Raw genomic sequence first — 23,022 nt, forward strand, 5'->3', positions numbered from 1 at the left:
ATACGTTTATAGTGACTCCCTGAGTCCAGAAATCCTTGATATAACTAGTACAGATTTACAGTCGGTGTAGTTTATTGTCATTTATTCCTATTTGCCATAGTTTTGTTAAGGTACTCTAGTGGAAGGAGAGTGCAAGAACCGGTTGGCGGGGAGAGGTAAATTGGAGGAAATAGAGAAGGTGGCGGTAGTAGAGGGTGAGGGGATAAAGGAGGAAAATGAGCTGGCGTGACAAACCGCTCACTTGGGAATGGAGGCGACGTGACTAACCAGTACAGTACGAGAGGTGAAGAATATGTATGATGGGCTTTAGTGATGTTATCGTCTACGACACTACAGTCAACTGAAATTTAAGATGTTTTATATAACTGTAAGAGCCCAAGAGGGGAAATAAAATATTAATGTTGGTAAGTGGGGTCCTTGCTGGGCACCTTGCCAACATGTTGTGATTGACACCATGCCTACAGTGGATTCAATTTTTCTTCTCAATCGCTGTGTCATTTGTAAGAATAATGTGACTAAAATTTTTCTGTGGGGAGTTGATGGTGTTGCTTGTAAAGGTGTGGTAATGAATCGTATATTGGTTCCATTTTGTCCTGTACACATTAACAACAGGTACGAAAAAGCGAAAAACAGGTCTGATTGGGTGATTACTTTAGATTTTGTGAAGAAAAGAACGTCTGGAGGCCGTGATAACAAATTAGGGTATTTTTAAGGTTATGGGTGATCAGATATTGTTGATTCTATAATGTGTAGGGAGAAAGTGTTTACTAAACGAAATATTTTAAGAGCGCAACTACTGTAAATGGCGCGCATTAATCAGTGCGTCCACAGATATAGATAAGAGTTCGGTCAAGGTGGCACCATGTTGTTACTCAGCGGGTGGAAGGTCTTCTCGGGCTGTCTCCCACATAATTTATAAACATGCGTATTCAATTGTAAACATGTATGACAATTTTACGAAGTAAACATAACCAGCCTCTACAGTACGAGCACAAACTTCATCAGCTAAGTAACAACATGCGCCCGCATGTCACCGAATTGACCAAACTATCTACGGCGGTCCAACGAATTACCCAAAAGTACCCAAAAGTATATTAAATCAGGGTAAAATCTTAACGAATATATGTTTTACATCAATAAACCTGATTAATAATGTTTTCATTGAAATGTAGTCAAAATAATGAAATAATAAACCGCGAAAAACGCTAAATTCCAAAGAGTCGCCTATCCAAAATGGACATATAATTTCCGATGTTTCTGTTACTTTGGGGTATTTAACATAGCCGTTGGATTTACTTTTCGTTAGGTTAGGTTAGCGAAGTGCATCACGATGGATCTGAGTTATCTCCCTTGTTCACGAACTCTTTGGAATTTAGCGTTCGCCAATACTGAAAGTTTTTCGCTGTTTATTATTTCATCTTACAAATTATTTTTACAAAATTACACTAAAAATATTATTAAACATGTTTGTGTATGTATAACAGATATTCGTTAAGATTTTACCCTGATTTAATATACTTTTGGGTAATTCGTTGGACCCATCTACGGCCGTCTCCGAAGCTACCTGTTGTATTAATAATTTAATACTCTGCTGCTATTATTAATACTTATTCTATGATATTATCATTGGAAATAATTATTTATTTGAGCTATTAACAAGGGCGCACAATTTAATTGAACTGAATCAAAATTAAGTACTGTACATTGTTTACAGCCGCATGATATTTTTCAGAGGCGAAAACTCCATTGTGTACCAAGAAATAAATTTATACGGATACTCACAGTTAATTAGATATACAACTGGGAAGTAGTTTATACTTATTTGGTGAGTTGGTGCAGTAGGTGTTAACTTGGCCAGGACGAACAGCTGTAGATGCCTAATGATAACCTTGTTAATACAGTCGTGTATCATAATAGGCCACATTACATAATAAGCAAAACAGTAAAATTTCATAATATTCCGGGGTTGCAGATCGTAGTAGTAATAGTATGAAGATTTCGTTAATGGTAGAATGGAAGTACAGTACTTGTGTACCCTGACGCAAATGTAGACTTAACATATCACAGTGTCTTTGGCAGAGGACTCTTAAATTGGGGATTGTGTTGAATCAATCAAACCACATAAAATTTATTGTACTAAAACTCCTTTCGAGGACCAAGATATTTGTTCCTTTGTTCCACTTTTGACGTATGAAAAAAAAATAGTTGCTCAGTCTCAGATTCATAGGGTGATGGTGAAAATGTTCTCCGTCCTCCTAGTGGATGGTGAAGGTTATTGTGTGTGGGTGTGACATTGTGGTGACATTGAGGAAGGGGAGGTGGTGGAGATGCGGGAGCTATAGTGATAATTTTAAGGAACACATGACAACTTTGCTTCGTTTCATTTATAACTTGAAGAAAATGTTCTCCAAATATTTGTTTTTACCACAGTAGGCAAGACTGTAGTAATGGCTGTTAGTTATTCTATCTGCTCACGTTTGATGTAATTAGGCATGGGGAAGCAGGTCAGTGTGGTGGTGGCGGGCGGCAGGTAGTGGTGGTTGGCTGCCACCCATCCCATTACCTTGGCAGTATGTGTCTCACCCTGGTGGAGAAGGAAAGCTTGTGCATGTAGAGGGGTTGTTATTGGTTCTCGCTGCCACCACACACACACATCACCAGCTCCCATAACTGAGGTAGGTGCCGGAGTGATGCTGCTGTAGGGGAGGGGACTAGGTATTGTAAGCTGCTTTGTTTTGACTCTTAAGGGAAGGAAGAACCAGAGGAAATTTTTTGTAAAAAGGGGAAGGGATGTAAATGAGGTGGGGAAAGAAAGAGGGTACATACACCAAGAGAGGAAAGGAGGGAGAAGTAAGGTGCAGGCGATGGACAGTGAAGTTAGAATTATCAAAAGAACACTGGGGAAGTAAAGTAACGACAGGGAGGAGGGTGTGGATAAATATTAATTGGCTTGGTAAGGACTAATGAGGGAACAGAGTAAAGATGGAAGGTAAACATGATAAAGGTTGGCGGGAAAATGTTAGTGCTGGGACTAATAAGGTTATTGCTATGTAGGGGGAGGTGAGGGGGGAACGGAACTGTTGTGTGTAGACAGCATGCGGGTGGGGAGGAGTATATGGTGGAGGAGAGAGAGCGAAGTTGGCTAACCTTCAACAGCAGGTGAGTAATGAGTTGTACACTGTTGGCCGACCCTCGTTACCTTCCCCTCTCGGTTATGTAAACATGGCTGACCCCCCGATTCACCATTATTATCGTCTTATGTTTGCAATACGGACGATCAGTGCTTAGTAACTTTACATAGTATGTTTTTGCTGTTTGAAAAATAGAATGAATACGGATTCAGTGTAAATACATAATTTCTAGCACTGTCTCATGTCTTGTTACATAGACGAGATCGAACTGCAGTTATCATGAGAGAGAGAGAGCGCGAGCGAGCGCTTTTCACACTTCATCTTCAATATTACAAAATGTCTCCCCGAACTTGACAGCTCCATTTTTGCTGCAAGGAATAAAATGAAACAAGGCGTATTTCTTGTGGGGAAGAACACATCAGTTTCCTTGTGCATCAACGTAATTTTCGTGTTTTGTGAGTTTTTTGTTTTGGATGATTGGTTTTGATGGTAATTAATGTAATACTGGTACCCGGGGTAACAGCTCATTTGTATTTCAGGAGGAAAGTTCTTGATAAAGGTCACCAAGAATTGTTCCTTGGCCCTTGAAAAAGATTTCACTGTCAAATAACTGGTAGTCTTGTAAAAAAAAAAAAAAGCATTAAACGCAGTCAAAAGAATCGTATTCCCATACTAAACGGAGCCTCATTAGTTGTGAATTTACCGATAACTGTAGTCACGAATAAGACGGGACCAAGGAATATACTGTAGAGGAAGGAAATTGAACTCCCCTTAATTTATTATTTTCTTCGTGGCTTCCAAAAGCACTTTTGTTTATATTTATTTTCGTATATTTAATTATGCTTCATCTTATATTTGAATTACATTTTAAGTTAGATTTTTCTCTCATTCTCACTAATTGGGATTAAAATATGTAATGTTAATATTTTTACCCCTTCATTTCCAGGTCAGGTGCTAAAACGGTGAACGGTAATAAAGTCACAGGAAAATAAGTCACACAAAAAGTAACAATTTTGGCTAGGAAAAAAGTCACATTTAAGGTAATAAAACTAAAAAAAAAATATTTTAAAACAGTTATTAACTGACAATACATGACTTACATAATGACAACACAATTTATATATGATGCACGTAGGTTAGGTTAAGTTAAGTTAGGATGGGTTAGGTTACTCTTTTTGTGCGACTCTTTATTGTGTGACTATTTTACCTGGATTCGCTAAAACGACCCAGCACTGAATGTGATTATATAACTTAATTTCCACAAAGCACGTACTATCGTGGACAAAAGTTCGCTCCCTGTAGTGAAACTGGGACACGGGAATGAGTCTCCGAACTGACTTACCCTGATTGTTATCTGGTGAGGGTGTGCTGTGCGGGTCCATACTGCTTCAGTTTGGGAAGGAGCGAACTTTTGTCCACGACAGTACATATTAATATTAACTTGCTTTTTTTATCTTTGGGAAAACGATGGAATTTTAGATGGTTGTATTTCCTCTTATGTTTCCCACACATAGGAACTTGTCTTCGAAACTATTTTTACACATTTGATAGGTTGAACATGCCGCAGTCTTCTTCCCAAATGTAAACAAACAGCTGACACACAGAAAAAGACTCTGTGGGATCAGCGATACCTACATTTTGCGTGACATACTCCAAGGCATCTATAGTTCTTTACTGATATGATGGAGTAAATAGTTCCGTCCTCTATATGTCTTGCTTGAGACTGCTTGAACCAGTCTCTGAAATGTTTGTTATCCCATAGATAGCGGTGTACTGAATTGTTTGGGTCTGCTTAGAACAGATTCAAACAAGTGTAGAGGTTCTTTTGGTCGTGACTTACTTCTGTGGCTATTTCCCTATTAGTTCCAAGGTTGATTGGCGCTGTATAGCAGTATGTTGCGGAGCCGTTCTCTATATACGGCTCTGGTATGTGGTGTGTGCGTTGTTCCAACACCAGCAGTGGACGAGGCCATAACTTGTCACAAACTCAAACATGCGAGAGAATAAAGTTGAGAAGAAAAAGAAAGACTAATAAATAAAACGTCACCCACATTGTGATACTAGCGAAATATCAGTGATCACTGGAGTATGATGGTCGCTAGGGTATGATGGCTGCTGGAGTATGGTGGCTGCTATGATGTTCACTTGAGTATGATGGCTGCTGGGGGTATGATGGGCCCTGGAATATGATGGCCGCTGAGGTATGATGGCCGCTAGGGTATGATGGTTGCTGGAGTATGGTGGCTGTTATGCTGTTCCCTGGAGTATGATTGCTGCTGAGGTGTAAAGGCTGCTGGAATATGATGCTCACTAGAATATGATGGCCGCTGGGGTATGGTGGTCGCTGGGGTATGATGGTCGCCGCTGGAATGTGATTATGCTCACTAGAATATGATGGCCGCTGGAGTAGGGTGGTCGCTGGAATGAGGTCTCACTGGAGTGAGGTAGGGACAAGTAGGGTAGACGGCCAATAACCGGACAGATAAAATACCTGTCGTGTCTTCAGTTTTGCCAAGTAGTAAAGGAAGTTAAAAATGTGTGCAATTAGCGGATACACCTCAGACCTCCATCTTGGAACCTACGATGTGACTGGCCAGACACAGGGTTGCGAAGCGTCACCGTTCGAGGTAACAACTCACTTTACTTGAACTAATTTAATAGTGTTGTGTTGAAGATGGATGGAGCGCTGGGTGCGGAGAAGCTGCCGTCATTCGCTGTATGAAGAATGATGTCATATAAAGGGTTGCCTCAAGAAGTGATGTGTGGGCTTGGTTATGTTGTCGGTATTTAAGTGGGACTTGTATATAGAACAACAATAAGACTTCACCATACTTATGAAACTAAACCTAAAGTATTACTAAACCAATTCTAAGCCGAACGAGCAGCCATACGCACCCTAGGCAACGGATTATGGTTAAGGTTATGTTGGGATGCAGCGGTCGAGTGGGTACAGCATTTACTTCTTGTCATAAGGGACGCTGATACGGGCCGGGGACACCCCCAGTCCACCCAGTACTCCTACTGTACTACTACTTTGCTGTCACTCGGAATCGAGTATGACGATCATCCAGCTATGATACAATGATATGAGTTATCAATGGTGTCACCTTCGCTGGTGAGCTCTGAGGTGACTCGAGAGGCCGATGCGGGACCGGCAAGGCCGTCCACAGATGTTGCACGTGTGGAGGGCTACATCTAGTGCGGGATGAGCGGCGGTAGCGTCTTTCAAACGCTGGCGCTTGTCTGCCTCGGTATGCAGTCAGAGGCCTTAATTTAACTTAAAACAGCCGGAGGCAAACATCTATGTTGTGTTTGTTCTCCATGTTCAATAAGCTTTCACTAAACAGCGTGGCTGTTATTAATACAATCCCTAGGCCTAAAGATACCTAGAATCGTTTAATATTTGTTGTGCTTTATTACTCACGTGAATACGTGGAAGGTAATGGGAAAATATAGATTTTCAGCTCCCCTGAAATATGAGCCTGTGTTACCGGTTCCAAGTTGTTGGTTTGTACAGTAATTGTAAACGTTGATAATGAATTACATGTCAAATTCAGGGAGGCAAATGAATACCAATTTGTTGCTTAAAGTACACAGCTGATTATAGTGTGTGAATAAAAGCAGATTTAACTTGTACTAGAAGCCCCTCGATAGTTTCAAGGGATTTGTTTCTTGAGAAAAATATAGAAACATGAGCTTTTCACTCGTGCCTGTTGTGGGCAGACACTGCTTCCTCAATTTGTCGTCACGTTTTGGTTTTAAGAAGCTGTGGGTCTGTGATGTGAGTCAGTGATGTGTTGCTTGAAGTTATGGGTCTGTGATGCGATGCGATGCTTGAAGTTATGGGTCCGTGATGTGATACTTGAAGTTATGGGTCTGTGATGTGATACTTGAGGATGTGAGTCTGTGATGTGATACTTAAGACAGTGGGTCTGTGTTGTGATATTTGAGGCTGTGGGTCTGTGATGTGATACTTGAGGATGTGAGTCTGAGATGTGTTACTTGAGGTTGAGAGTCTGTGATGTGATGCTTGAAGTTATGGGTCTGTGATGTGATGCTTGAAGTTATGGGTCTGTGATGCTTGAAGTTATGGGTCTGTGATGTGATGCTTGAAGTTATGGGTCTGTGATGCTTGAAGTTATGGGTCTGTGATGCTTGAAGTTATGGGTCTGTGATGCTTGAAGTTATGGGTCTGTGATGTGATGCTTGATGGTCTGTGAAGTTATGGGTCTGTGATGCTTGAAGTTATGGGTCTGTGATGTGATGCTTGAAGTTATGGGTCTGTGATGCTTGAAGTTATGGGTCTGTGATGTGATGCTTGAAGTTATTGGTCTGTGATGCTTGAAGTTATGGGTCTGTGATGCTTGAAGTTATGGGTCTGTGATGTGATGCTTGAAGTTATTGGTCTGTGATGCTTGAAGTTATGGGTCTGTGATGCTTGAAGTTATGGGTCTGTGATGTGATGCTTGTTATTGGTCTGTGATGCTTGAAGTTATGGGTCTGTGATGCTTGAAGTTATGGGTCTGTGATGCTTGAAGTTATGGGTCTGTGATGTGATGCTTGAATGGGTCTGTGATGCTTGAAGTTATGGGTCTGTGATGCTTGAAGTTATGGGTCTGTGATGTGATGCTTGAAGTTATTGGTCTGTGATGCTTGAAGTTATGGGTCTGTGATGCTTGAAGTTATGGGTCTGTGATGCTTGAAGTTATGGGTCTGTGATGCTTGAAGTTATGGGTCTGTGATGCTTGAAGTTATGGGTCTGTGATGTGATGCTTGAAGTTTTGGATCTGTCTTATGATACTTGTGGATGTGAGAGTGATGCCATGTATACTTTCATCATCATCAGGCACCAATTTTAGTTTTAGTCCAACAAATTTATTGACAAAGCTTGGAGTACAGTTTGCCTATTCTGAGTAATTAAGTTAGGTCTTGACACTGAGGGTGGTATCACTTCACTGCCACGCAGACAGAGGTTCATACACAAAGAAATACATCATATTCATTAACATTATATATAGGTCAGATTCATGTGGGTGATGTCACTGTTCACTGCCATGCAGGACAGTGGTTCATATACATTGGACGTCATATTCTAATTGAAGACTAATCAGTGTGGGCTGGCAAATTTTGGATAAACAGCAAGAATGTCCTCAAGCACCCCTGATTCAATGTAGTAATTGCAAAGTTCATGATACAATAAGCCAGGTGGCCTGAAGTCTTTGACAGTGTCACATTCAATAATATAGTGTTCAGGTGTATGCTTTAAAGGTTTATCACAGTTTACATGCTGAGTGTTCCGGTATGGGTACAGCGTTACTAACTTGCCAATGTGTCTGTATCCTAGCCTAATTCTGGCCACAACTACATCACATTGAGAGTTGGCCCTTGTTACGCAACCAGCGGTCATGTACTGTATGTACCCTAGGTGATTACCATGCTGGGTAAAGCTATACCCACCAACTCCATCCCCATACTCCCCCCTGCATTTTCTTCCCTTGTCTATTGTCGTCTTCCTCCTCTGTCTTGCCAGTCTGTATTTCTCCCTATATCTTTACCTCTCGCTCTCACTTGCCCTTTCACAGCCATTGTCTGTACTCCCCAGTTACTCTGGTTCCCCATTATCACCGTGTTTCATTAGGCTGCAACCTCCCCCTTTATTTTTAGTAAATAAATATCTGTGTATAGATATAAAATTCAGTATATATATATATATATATATATATATATATATATATATATATATATATATATATATATATATATATATATATATATACATATATATATATACATACATATTGCTGTAATCATTCCACCCATTACATACCACACCACAGCTCATTATTATTGCTAAGATTGTGAGGTGTTATACACGTGGGGTATTAGGCACCCAGTCTAACCATGGGTCAAGCTTACTGTGTTAACAAAAGAAATTTAGTACCTGAGAGTTATATCATCACCGTAAAAGAGACTGTCAATCAAAATGTTCTTGCCCAGTGCTTATTCATGCGATATTGGTGACAATCCTGCAGAAAACTTTTTATAGGTGATGCAAGACACTGGACGACAGACACTTGCAGGCAGCAAGTGGCCGCCGAGACGCGGCTGCCGACAGTGTCTGTGGGAGGGACTGTTGTTCATCAAATATTTACAGTGGTGACTGTTGCCAAGGCTCACACACCACCGAGGCCGGCGCCAGGGACCAAGCCGCTTGTTCTCTCTCCCACCCTGGACATAATACCATTTGCAGTTTTTGCACCTAATGCTTAAAGACATTAAATATTCTCAGCTAAGATGGTTATGGTTTTAAGCTTTATTATCTCGGCCTGGCGGAGTTATTGAGTGATCAATGTGTATGTGTGTTTCTGTATATGGCTGTCTCGCCGTCAGAAGTGTACATTAACTCATCAACCATATATCACTGGAATTTCACGGTTTGGAAGAAATTATGGATGGGTTATGGGTCATGTGCTTGGATAAATTTCAATGTAGGTGAGGTTCTTAAGTTGTCTACTAAACCACAGCCAGATGGATATACTACAGCATAATGTCAATTTCAGTTAACTCGTTCTTTAATAAACTGACGTAAGAGAAACAAACGGTAGACAATTTGTTTTGAAAATTTGAAAACTGGTTTTACTGATCTTGAATATTACTGGAGACAGTCAGTGGTTTTCCAAACTCGATGTTTTGAGTCCATAGGTATACTGTATATGACTTAAAGCTTACTGTACTACACTACAAGGATAAGAGACAGTAAGGATAGTTCACCCAGCTCTTGTTTTACCCACAATGCACAGCTCGATGACGTCACTGTTGTAAACGCGTCGTCTGGTGACCTCCGTGTGTGCCTGCTTCTGGTCCCGGGACCAGTGTATCACCAATTATGGTTATTTGTGCAAAATTCGGGTGCACCAGCAATTCTCAAGTCCCAAGCAGACAGCACTTAAGTATTATATATTTCCAAGAGATAAGAACAATGCCTGCAAGCGTTCAGATAAAATAAACACATAAGGTTAGCAGGGAACTTATATTTCTTTTGTATCTCCTTAATTCTGGAATGTCTGGCGATATCTAGGTATCTACAGGAAGGTGAGACATTCAACTTGCTATATGTGGTCAAAAAGAACTCTGAACATCTTTAATAAGCTTGAAAAAATTAAGTTAAGTACGTCAGTACGTGGGTTTCAGGTGTCAACACCACGCTAGTTTCAAGACTCGATGGAAGATTTGTACAGTAGTTTCTTAATTCTGCTGTCAGTCAATATCAGGTCATCCAAAAGATCGTGAGACATTGTTCTTGCCACTTCTGACAAAAAAACATTAATAATATTGTCCCAAATATAACAAAGTTACATCACTTAATTCACCAGCGACAGTTGTAACGCCTAGAGAAACTTGCACTTTTTCTTAAGTATACATTGTAAGGCAACATCCAGTTGTCAGGAGTACTCTCAGACATTCACCTTGCCACGTCTGGCAAAAGGAAAATCTTTGCATTTCTAATAAGTTCAAAAATTTATTAGCTTCGTCCGTATCATCAGCTCACCCCCTGGGTGTTTCCTTGTAATATGTTGCCTTTTTTTTTGCTGTATCACTTATTTTTTGGAGGACTATGAGAACATAAGGCATTCATTTTGTTATACATGGCCACATAAAAGCCTTAACCTTACGGTTATTTAAAAATGAAACCATCAAACGCTAACCAAGGCAAGGCCATATTCCTTGTGAACGGTATACGGACAAATCCCCAACAGACAAAATCCCAATGGACAAAACCCCAACCCATTATATGAAAAGTGGACAAAACCCCAGTCTCGTATATAAAATAAAGCACTTATGTTTGCAAACACATTATATATACATTTTATTTTTCACTCTCCACAATCCACAAAACCCTTTTACATTTGAAGGGAATTGACACTTACAATATACAATGTATGCTCCACTTATGAAAATGGTGAACGGAAATAAAGTTTTAGGAAAAAAAGTCACATGACTTGTACACATTGACAACACAGTACTGTGTATATATATATATATATATATATATATATATATATATATATATATATATATATATATATATATATATATATATATATAGGATGGCATTGCACGTAGGTTAGGTTGGGTTGGGTTAGATATTTCCCGTTGGGGCTTTGTCCACTTTTCATATAATGGGTTGGGGTTTTGTCAAGGATTCCTTGTGGACACCACAGGTAGCGTGATGTCATTGAATGGGGCGAAGCTAAATTTTATGACGTTACAACGATGTCCAAGACCGTTTATAGTCTTTGGATGTGTCCTTGTTGTATATAGTCCTTGCTATGCAAATTATGCGTTTAAGTAAAGATCAGACGAACTCTCGGCAGGATGCTTGGCTGTGAGCTCATGTACCGTATTTTTATCATAATCTTTTAAACTTGTAATAAGGAGACAAGCGTCAGTTCTGAGTACATATATTTAAAAAAAAAGAAGAGCGAGATTGAAAGTGAATGGCATGCACACACGGGAGGTAAAGAGACTGCTGTGAGTGAAGGGGGGGGGAGGTAGTGTCAAGGACTTTTGAGAGGGCCTGACAGTCGCACCCCCCCCCTCCCCGTGTTGTTACTCCAAGGTGACCCTTGACTGACGCTGGCTGGCGTGGCCTCATGTTCTATTATCGACATTAAAAATAACGGGATGGCGCCACCAGTACTGTTTGTTATACCAGTACCACTATACATCAGTTTCTCCACCAGTAATCTCATACCATTACCATAACACCAGTCATATTTAAACCTCTATTTATAGTGTTTACTATTGTCGTTGTTTGATTGCATTGTAAGTACAATATGCATATCTTTGATTGCATTGTATATGTGCAGCTGTTTAATTGCATTATTAGTTCGCAACAGTTTCATTGCATTGTTGGTATGCAGCAGTTTATTGCATTGTTAGTACGCAGCAGTTTAATTGGATTGTTAGTACGCAGCAGTTTAATTCCATTGCTTGTATGCAACAATTTAATTGCATTGTTAATATGTATTTTTCGCGTGCATGCGTTCGAACGTTCATAAATTCTGTAGACGCAAGCGCGCCCACACTCTTGCATAGGCAAACTTACACAAATGAATCCAAGCATTGGCGTCTCGAAACACATGAGTTAGCATAAATACGTCCCCAGCTGTTGTAGAGATAGTGAGGTTAGTAGTAGGGGGTGACCTACAGGATATGAATGGCCGGTGACTTGACCCTGTGTGTTTTCCCTGGACTGTATGTTCTTGATGTCCCTGATTTAAAGAATGATTCAACACTGCACTTTGGTATTGTTATCGTAATGTATAATTTTTGTCTAGTTAAAGTAGAATATGCAAGCTTCTCTTGTTATTATTTTTTTCCTTTTACAGCTTATTTCTGCGTAAAGATAATTATACAGATTACTCATAAAGTGCTTAAATTGTAATCTATTAAGGTTCTGAGCATCACAAAAAATTATTACTTTATATTTTTCTATTCGGTTAACATTGATGAATGTATACGTATCAACTTCACACGATTTTTTTTCATCAAAAGTTAACGAAAATGAAATTTTAAGGTTTTAAAAGAAAATAATTGTATAACTTTGTGCTGGGATTTAAAGCCATGTCAGTTTATTATGATTTTTCTGTGTTAAGCTTTGGAATATGCTATCTTTAGGAACACTGGCAACTCAGTCTGGAATCTGGACCACTAATGGACAGACAGGGCATGAACAGGAATGTATCTGGGCTGTGACTCTTAGCCTGAACCAACATTCGACAGACAGGGCATGAACAGTATTCAGCATACTGTACTAGAAAAAAATATAAATAACAAAATCGAATTTGTGAAAAAAATCTAATTAATAAAAAAATCACCAACCCTGCTTCTTTGAGAACCGATCCATGACAGTTGTTGTAGAGGGCTCGCTCTTCCTCTGCCAATAGTGGTGTTCCACAGGGTTCTGTTCTTCACATACTGTACTCTTCCTTCATTTTATCAATGGTTTACTTCACACTTCTCCTAATTCTATCCATTCTTACGCTGATGATTCTACTCTTCACTCTTCACATTTTTCCCTTCCCCCTAATTCTCAAACTAGATCTGTTTCTACAGCTGATATAATTGCATCTATCAATGCTGATCTGTGCAGCATCTCTGAATGGGGAGGTAGAAACTTGGTTAAAGTCAATAGTAATAAAACACAGTATTTACCAATTGCACTTTTCAAAATAGATGATCTCTCACCAATCACATTTCAGGACGCAATCATTCTGCCAAATTCTAAAATAGATATGCTAAGCCCTCACCATTTCCTCTAATATGTCATGGAAGCCGCACATCCACAACATTGCCAAAGCCGCCTCCCGAAAGCTGGGAATGCTGTACATATGCCGTAGCTACTTCACTCCTGAGCAGTTGCTTCAAGTTTATAAGGGATTCATTCGTCCTAACTTGGAGTACTGCTCTCATATCTGGGGTGGCTCTTCTGTCCAACTGTTAGATGGGCTGGAATGAAAGGCATTTCTTCTTATTAACTCTCCTACTTTAGTTGATAATACCTCTTCCCTTTCTCTTCGTCGCAATGTTGCCTCGCTCTCTCTTACAGGTACTTTAACGGCAATGTTCGGTGGATTTGGCATCCTGTGTACCGCCGGCAAGGCCGTGGGCTGGTAAGACTCGTCTTGCCTGCGGTGCCCACCGTTTCTCTGTGGATGTCGGTCACACTAAAATAACCCGTTATAGACCAGTATATCCTTCTTTCCTCACACAGCAGAGCATTCTTCAGTTTCCGTACTCCTACAATCTTTCACTTCAAAAAGCTGGTTTTCCGGCATCTTAGTGGTGTACAGTAGATTAAATATAGTCTTTCTCTTCTGTTTTTAATTTATTTTTACCCTCCCCTCCTCCATAGACCTCGTTGTGAGTCGATGACCTGTGCCCGGGTGGATTATTCCCGGTAAAAAAAAAGTAATAATTAATATCGTACACACGATATACAGTACTATATCTTGCGCTAGTTAGGCCGCACCTCGATTATGCGGTTCAGTTCTGGTGCCCCTATTATAGAATGGATATAAATTCACTAGAGTCGGTGCAGCGAAGAATGGCAAAAATGATTCCGGGACTTAGAAACCTTCCATATCAGGATAGGTTAAAGAAACTTAACTTGCATTCCTTAGAAAGACGAAGAGTGCGGGGAGATATTATAGAAGTATTTAAGTGGGTGAAAGGAATCAATAAAGGGGATATAGATAAAGTTCTTATAATATCCGAGCAGGATAGGTCTCGGAGCAACGGATTCAAGTTGGATAAGTTTAGGTTTAGGAGGGAGATAGGAAGAAACTGGTTCACAAATAGGGTGGTGGACGAGTGGAACAAGCTTAGCAACTTTGTAGTAAGTGCGGGAATTCTGGAAAGTTTCAAAAGGAGGCTAGATAGATTCATGGATGATAGAGTGTGGTAGTAACTCTCGACAGGAGCTGCCATGCACAGGCCAACCGGCCTATTGCAGACTCCTTATTTTCTTATGTTCTTATGTACAGTATAGTAAAGGGTATATCCCAGTATCGACGAAACACTTAAAACACACAAACACATCTTGATAAAATCACACGGGAAAAGGGAAACAACGGAGCACCTTAGCTTTCGTCTTTATTCAAGACATCTTCAGAGGCAACTGGATTACATGGACAGAGAGAGGCTTAAATATACATAGTGACCTTAAAAACATGAGGTCAGGTCATAATGATGTCATCCACTAATCCCCACACCAACACACACGTAGAGGAGCTTAGGAGAAGGGGGGTGACGTGACTAGTCGGGTCAGGTCAAAAATAAGGGACCCACTAAATAACTGTCATACATCTAGATCAAAGGTTTTCAAAGCATTTTTAACCTTGGGCCACTGACAAATAAATTTATGTAACATATTATCAGTTTTGAACTGACCATCACTAAGGTTTATTGATTTTAATTCCTTAATCAAACTAGCTTCAACCAGAAGTCTTTCTGTGACACAAGATGATTTAAATACTTCTAAGCTTTTTTCCCAAGCAATGGGATGATTATTATTCCTAACATGAACGAACAAGGCACTGCTTTCAGATGCTGTTCTGATATTATACTTATGTTGTTTGATTCTGAGCTGCAGTGTTTTTCCTGTCTGTCCTACATAATTACAATTACATTTGCTACATGGAATACAATAAACACTTCCATTTACATTCAAACTTGGGCTATTTCTTATTAACATATTGGTAATGGTTGAGTCATACTTGAAAACAACATTAATATTTAGAAGCTTGAGGGACCGAACTAACGGGACAAATTCATTACGATAGGGCAGAGTCAAAATATTCTTAAGTGTAGGAATTTGCCTGGTTTGAGAGGAATGAAAGGATTTTTTAGCCCTTTTAAAACAACGATCAACAAACACAGAAGGGTACCCGAGTTTCTGTGCAATGGAACGAATGTGTTTCAATTCATCGTCAATAAATTCAGAGTCACAAATACGCAGACATCTTAAGAACATAGCAGAAAAAACTGACATTTTGGTAGACTCCAGGTGATTCGATAAAAAGTGAATGAAACTGTCTACCTGTGTGGGCTTTCTGTATACCTTAAATTTGTAGTTTTGGCCATTTCTCATGATAAGCATATCAAGGAATGGAAGGGATCCATTTATTTCTCTTTCAATTTTGAATGTGATACTTGGGACAATATCATTAAGCTAAGGTGCTCCGCTGATTCCCTTTTCCCGTGTGATTTTATCAAGATTTATCTTATCCACGTTTTCATTGTGGATCTACATGATATATATATATATATATATATATATATATATATATATATATATATATATATATATATATAATGTGAAATCAATGTCTAGAGGTTTGAGCCACCTGTAGTGACGACCTTGTGTTGGTTGTAATGATAGAGTAGACAATATTTACCATATTGAGGTAAGGGTGTGTATGAGAGGGTGGGTGTGTGGGGCCGAGTGCTAATACACGGTAGTGAATCAGTGAGGGTCAGTGTGGCGAGAGTGATGGTCAGGTGCGGTGGTGCGTCGCCCCTCCACTGGGGACAACTGGTAAGTCTTGTCACGTGTCACTGAGGAGCGTTAGTACTGATGTGTAGTTTGTTTTAGCCACACAGTGTTAACTATATCCCACTAATCTTAATGAGTGAGTATCAGTTATTAAGTGTGCGTGTTTTTTATTACGTGGATAGTTAGGTGTGTGCGTTTATCCAAGTGTAGTCTTAAAAGTATACTATTGGGTGATAACTTATACTGTATGCGAGTGACAATAAATTTCATAAAAAAGAACAGAACGACCGCCAGGCTTATTTGCTGATAAATGGTGAAAAGGTAAATGATTTTACGTGTTTTTGTACATATTAAAGAAACTCCGAGTGGTTTCAGAGAATATTTCATGTTTACGTTTGTTTCGTTGGTAACGGGATATATCCTCTACTACAGTATATCGTGTGTGCGATATTGATTATACGCACCACATCCAAGTTTAGTATGTATATATATATATATATATATATATATATATATATATATATATATATATATATATATATATATATATATATATATATATATATATATATACTTCATTTTTAGTCCATGTTTGTTCATGTTAGGAATAATAATCACCCCATTGCTTGGGAAAAAAGCTTAGAAGTATTCAAATCATCTTGTGTCACAGAAAGACTTCTTGTTGAAGCTAGTTTGATTAAGGAATTAAAATCAATAAACCTTAGTGATGGTCAGTTCAAACCTGATATGTTACATAAATTTATTTGTCAGTGGCCCAAGGTTAAAAATGCTTTGAAAACCTTTGATCTAGATGTATGATAGTTATTTTGGGTCCCCTTTTTTCTGACCTGACCTGGCTAGTCACGTCACCTCCCTTCTCTTAAGCTCCTCTACGTGTGTGTTGGTGTGGGGATTAGTGGATGTCATCATTTTGACCTGACCTCATGTTTTTAGGTCACCCTGTATATTTAAGCCTCTCTCTGTCCATGTAATCCAGTTGCCTCTGAAGATGTCTTGAATAAAGACGAAAGCTAAGGTACTCCGTTGTTTCCATCTTCCCGTGTGATTTTATCAAGATTTTATCACGTTGTCATTGTGGATGATAATATATATATATATATATATATATATATATATATATATATATATATATATATATATATATATATATATATATATATATATATATATATATATAGTGGGTCCCATATTTTTTACCTGACTTGACTAGTCACGTCGTATGTGACCAGGGTAATGTTTCCATTGGGGTGTTAGACTCGTAATACTGACAACTGTAATTATTTTCTTTTCAACAGACTTTCCGATAATGATTAAATTAAACAGTGATGAGTAATGATGTGTGAGTCAGTGGTGATGTTGACTCAACTCTGCAGAGGTTCATCCAGTCACGGCCTTCATGTCTAAGTCCCAGAAGGGAAATGTTCCTTCGTTGAACATTTTACCTGTATTGTACTGTATAATTGTGTATCTTTGAGCGTCTGATAATTGGCTAACTGGCAAATGCATAAAGCTGAGTTCATTGTGATTGGGTATTATACGGAGACTGGCGGCTGGTGAACATAATCTTAAGCAGATACGGACATTTAGAGCCAGTCATGGGGCTCAATATATAAGCTTCTTTACATAGACTTGTGTCCTTGGGCTCACTCCTTCCCATTCAGCCTTCTTAACATTCCTCCCACCTCTCTCTTTCCCCCTTCATCACCCTCTACACCTTGTCCTCCTTCCATTCCTGTATCTTCCTTCATTATTGACTTCGCACTGCGGTAATTGCCTGCCACGCCATTCTAGTCTACCAAGTGGTGTTTTAAGAACTATACCAGAATGACGGGTCAATTGTCACTTTTGTCGACATGAGGTTGGCGGTACATGAAACCCTTTGAGGTCGATGGTTTGACAAGTGTGGAAAGTGATTTACAATAAAGCTGAGATTTCAATCTATTTTTTTCCCTTCTGCTGCTTGTTCTTATTCTACTATACTCTATCGTCTTCCTCCCTCACCTCCTCATTATTCTTTCCTTCTTTATCTTCCTCACCTCTTCTCCCCTTCACTTTCTTCATGACATCTCCGCTTCCTCCTGCTTCCCTCCAATATACTTTGTCATCCCCCTCTCCTTTCCCCCTTCCTTCCCCTTCCCCTCCAATCTTTCCCTCCTTCCTCATCTCTTCTTCATTTACCACCCTCCTGTCTCGTCTCCACCCAGTTCCCGTTGGTAGTCCTGTATACAGTAGATGAGAGAGAGCGGAGAGGCAGTGTCCTGGATGTACTGTACACGAAAGAGGAGTTATGGCCCAGTATTACCCGTCGTTGTCTCAGTATTACCCATCATGGTCCAATATTACCCATCATGGCCCCAATATTACCTGTTATGGCTCAGTATTATCTGTCATGGCCCCAGTATTACCCGTCATAGCCACAGTATTACCTGTCATGGCCCAGTATTACCCATCATGGCCCCAGTATTACCCACCATGGCCCTAGTATTACCCTCCATGGCCCTAGTATTACCCTCCATGGTTCAGTATTACCCATCATGGCTCAGTATTACCCATCATGGCCCCAGTATTACCCTCCATCTCCATGGCCCCAGTATTACCCATCCATGGCCCCAGTATTACCCATCATTACCCATCATGGCCCCAGTATTACCCTCCATGGCCCCAGTATTACCCCATCATGGCCCCAGTATTACCCACCATGGCTCCAGTATTACCCATCATGGCCCCAGTATTACCCACCATGGCCCCAATATTACCCTCCATGCCCTAGTATTACCCGTCATGGCCCCAGTATTACCCACCATGGCTCAGTATTACCCGTCATGGCTTAGTATTACCCTCCATGGCCCCAATATTACCCTCCATGGCCCAGTATTACCCATCATGGCCCTAGTATTACCCTCCATGGCTCAGTATTACCCTCCATGCCCTAGTATTACCCTCCATGGCCTTAGTATTACCCTCTGTGGCCCCAGTATTACCCTCTGTGGTCCCAGTATTACCCTCTGTGGCCCCAGTATTACCCTCTATGGCCCCAGTATTACCCTCTGTGGCCCCAGTATTACCCTCTGTGGCCCCAGTATTACCCTCTGTGGCCCCAGTATTACCCTCTGTGGCCCCAGTATTACCCTCTGTGGCCCCAGTATTACCCATCATGGCCTTAGTGTGAGTGGGGGGAGATCACGTCTAGCCAAAGTCTAGTCTCTGCAATTATGACGCCATTTTCCGTGTCACGTTTGTTTTTTCAGCATCACTGCCTCGGATAGGACACTTGCTCCTTTTAACTGGCCAATTTTTGAGACGGAGTTGGGGGAGAGGAGAGACTGGAGACGAGGTGTGTGTTTTAATAGATGGGTTGGTGGGTGTATGTGTGGGGGAGGGAATGAGTGTGTGTGTGTGTGTTCGGGAGGGTGTGGGTGGGTGTATGTGTGTGTGGGGGTGGGTGTGTGTTGGCATAGCTTAACCACTCTCCCTCAGGGCACCTTCTGTCAACATTACTAATGTTCACCCTCCTCCTCTTCATCGTCGCCATCCTCATCCTGCTCTTTGCCCCTCAGGCAAAGGCTGAACAACTGGGCCAGCACAACACAAGTGAGCTAATGGGAATCTACTTAGCCACAGACTACCTTAAAGAAAATGGAGGTGGGGTGATATTCTGTGATTCTCAAAGTGCTTTGAAATCAACGAACAGTCCGTCAGGTTCTATGTTTAAAGTTGTCCGTAATATTAAAAGAAATGTGGTAACTGCCAATGAGAACAACTCTGTATTGAATTTGTGTGGATTCCGTCCCATGTTGGAATTAGGTATCATGACCGTGCTGATAAACTGGCCAATGAGGCATGTAAGAAAGAAAATGTTAACTTGGCCTGTCCAATGCTGTACTTAAAAATATTGAAGTCAGAATCATGAACTCTGATCTAGTAGTACTGAGAAATGCAGAGAGACCTGGTACTTGTAGCATTAGTAAATATGAAACATTTTGTGACAAAAGTTATCCGCATGGCCAGCATAAGGACAGAATTAGACAATGTGATGTAGTCATGGCCAGAATTAGGGTAGGATTCAGACACATCTAGCAAGTTCGTGATGCTGTACCCACACTGGAACACTTGGCATGTAAACTTTCTGATAAACCTTTAAAGCATACACTTGAACACTATACAGTATTATTGAAAGTGACACTGCCAAAGACCAGGCCACCTGGCTTATGGTATCATGAACTTAGTAATTATTACATTGAATCAGGGGTGATTGAGGACATTCTTGCTGTTTATCCAAAATTTGCTAGCCCACACTGATTAGTCCTCAATTAGAATATGACTCCTAATGTATGTGAACCACTGTCCTGCGTAATAATGAACAGTGATATCACCCACATGGCTCTGACCTACAGTATATGTGAATAAATATGATGTATTTCTTTGTGTATGAACCTCTGTCCTGCGTGGCAATGAGAAAACCAGCTCTTTGAAGTGAGATATTGTATGAGTATGGAAACAAAAGAAGGCAGAGCATTCCACAGTTTGACTGTGAGGAGTTAGGCGTCAGGGTGGTGTGTTAAGAACTTTAGATCATCCATCCCAACGTCAGCTCTGCTCTGTCACTCAACTTAGAATTCTTGATTTTTATGCATGGCGGTGTGCGTGTGTGCGCGCGCGCGCGTGCGTGTGTGTGACGGCACAAGTGTTTGGAGTAATATCATAGACATAAATGAAGGGGTTGGGGAAAATACGTCTATGTTGTGCAAAAATCCATCAGTATAAACCTTGTAGTGGTTGGAGGTGGTTGGTGTGGGTGATGCAGGTGTGGAAGGGATAGCGGTGTGGTCATGCAGGTGTACAGTAGCTGTGGCTTGGCAGCACAGATGTCTATTGGGGTTTGAGTTTAAAGTGGGTTTCAGGTGCTAAGTCACTTGTGTATGAAATACTTACCGTTGGTGTCTCTTATAGTGTTGTAACAGTTGTATATAATGCGGCTGTAGCAGTAGTATGTGATTTACCTAAGTTCATTTACAAACTATTTTTCTCACATCATCCAGGTATTTTTTGTGCTTTGTTTCTTGAGAATGTGCCACATGTTGATACACTTTAAAGTTACTTGTAAATCTATAATATACTCTATTGCCTTAACTAAGTTTTTAGTGGAAAGAGGACTGGATTAGTTATAACCACCAGAAAGGTAATTGGCCTCATTAGTCATTAATCATATGCCTGACAGCTCTACACTAGCTAAAAGAGGTAGGGCGGCTGGGGATCTGGCACCAAGGATTATAATGCAATATTGGGTACTAGTATTAGAATCCTTGCTGGCATCTATCAAACGGGGCTACTACTGCCGGGGAAGATATTAGAAGCATAATGTGTTGTCAAATGGTAGACCTTGCTCCTATCAGAATGTGACCAAGTTCCAGGTTGCTGATCTGACTTTCTGCATCATTTACACACACTTGCAGGGTCTCAATTGTTTCTCTTACTTTGACAACACAACATAACATATATTCTCTTTTTTCACTCTTGATCTTTTTGTTTTTTTCTCTTTGCGCACCAAGTCAAAGATATTTCCGGAAATTTGTTGAGGAGAGGACTCGTACGTCATTCAGCACAGACCGCGAGATCTGAAACACCCGGGGAACAATTTTAGAATTGTCAGTATTTTTATTAATTTTTTAAACTTTGTGTATAAAGTAAATTAAATGTTTAAGCATGATTATTTTAAGCATATCCGTGTTACAAAGCCTCGAGTTTGTAAGCATTTATACTAATTCAGTATACTGTACTGTATCCGTTAAAACACAAATGTTATAGGTTAAACCTAACTTTATCCCTTACTCGCCAGTGTCATGGTCTGAGATAGTGAGATTGTAGCCTACTGTGATGAAATGTTCTGCACATGCGCAATACGATCCCAATATCACCAGACAATTTGAGACCATGTGGGTGTGTGCTGAAATTGGCCCCATCCCTAAATTGTAAAAATAAATTGATAATTTCATAATTCGTCACTCATAGATATAGATATTATTATTATTATGGATACTGATAGCACATTTCCTTTTTTGTATCTTCACTTTATACGTGTGGACTTTAATCATTTCTTACTTGCCAAGTGAAAGTTGATATTTGTACTCAAATATATATATATATATATATATATATATATATATATATATATATATATATATATATATATATATATATATATATATATATATATATATATAACCTCAGCATGCCCTTTCTCTGATGATATTTTGATTTAACTGTGTATGTGCTGAGCATTTTCATCACAGTGCAATCTCAGATTTTGATACCAGTTGGTCGGTAAGCTCTTACACAATGTTGGGAGCACTGAACAAAAGTGAGATAACTTGTGAACCTTAAGGATGATATGCCCTTTTTTATTAATGTGGGTGGGAAAGGCCGCCTAGATAACTGCCTGGACTGGTGTGTTCTTATTCCATATTACAATAGACCCAACGAGTCTAACCTGACAGTATCTTCAATAAAGCTTGTTTCCTCATGTACAGTTTGAACAAGAGGTCATTTGTCTTATCTAGATCAGGAGTTCCCAAGCTTGAGTCGGGAAGCACATTGAAACATCTCCACTGCTGTCAAAACATGTTGGTTTTAATGATCAGATGAACAGTATGCAGTTATCATGATGTCAAGAATTGTGTACTGTACAGTCACTGATGACTCTACCCCTGCTCCTATTACTACCCACTTCCTTCCCACCCAAACACATACTTTCTTTCCAACCATTTCATTCACACCACCCACACTCCCACTCGACATCTACACCATTCCTTA

The 23,022-nt window shown here is 40.0% G+C and overlaps 1 protein-coding gene across 2 annotated transcripts in view; it reads left to right on the forward strand.

Annotated features, from left to right (window-relative positions):
• Positions 1-23,022, forward strand: part of LOC121868847 (UTP--glucose-1-phosphate uridylyltransferase-like) — an 81,320-nt gene that overhangs the window by 11,173 nt on the left and 47,125 nt on the right. Inside the window, exon 1 of one of the 2 annotated variants that reach the window (XM_042369831.1) lies at positions 16,161-16,233. The exons of the other annotated variant lie outside the window; for it this stretch is intronic. Coding sequence (XP_042225765.1) covers positions 16,189-16,233 — 45 coding nt within the window. The 5' untranslated portion in view covers positions 16,161-16,188. Of the gene's footprint in view, positions 1-16,160; positions 16,234-23,022 lie in introns of those variants that run through there. 2 annotated transcript variants of the gene reach the window in all.

This window comes from Homarus americanus, unplaced genomic scaffold (assembly GCF_018991925.1).
Source record: "Homarus americanus isolate GMGI-L3 unplaced genomic scaffold, GMGI_Hamer_2.0 scaffold30535, whole genome shotgun sequence".
Taxonomy (NCBI): Eukaryota; Metazoa; Arthropoda; class Malacostraca; order Decapoda; family Nephropidae; genus Homarus; species Homarus americanus.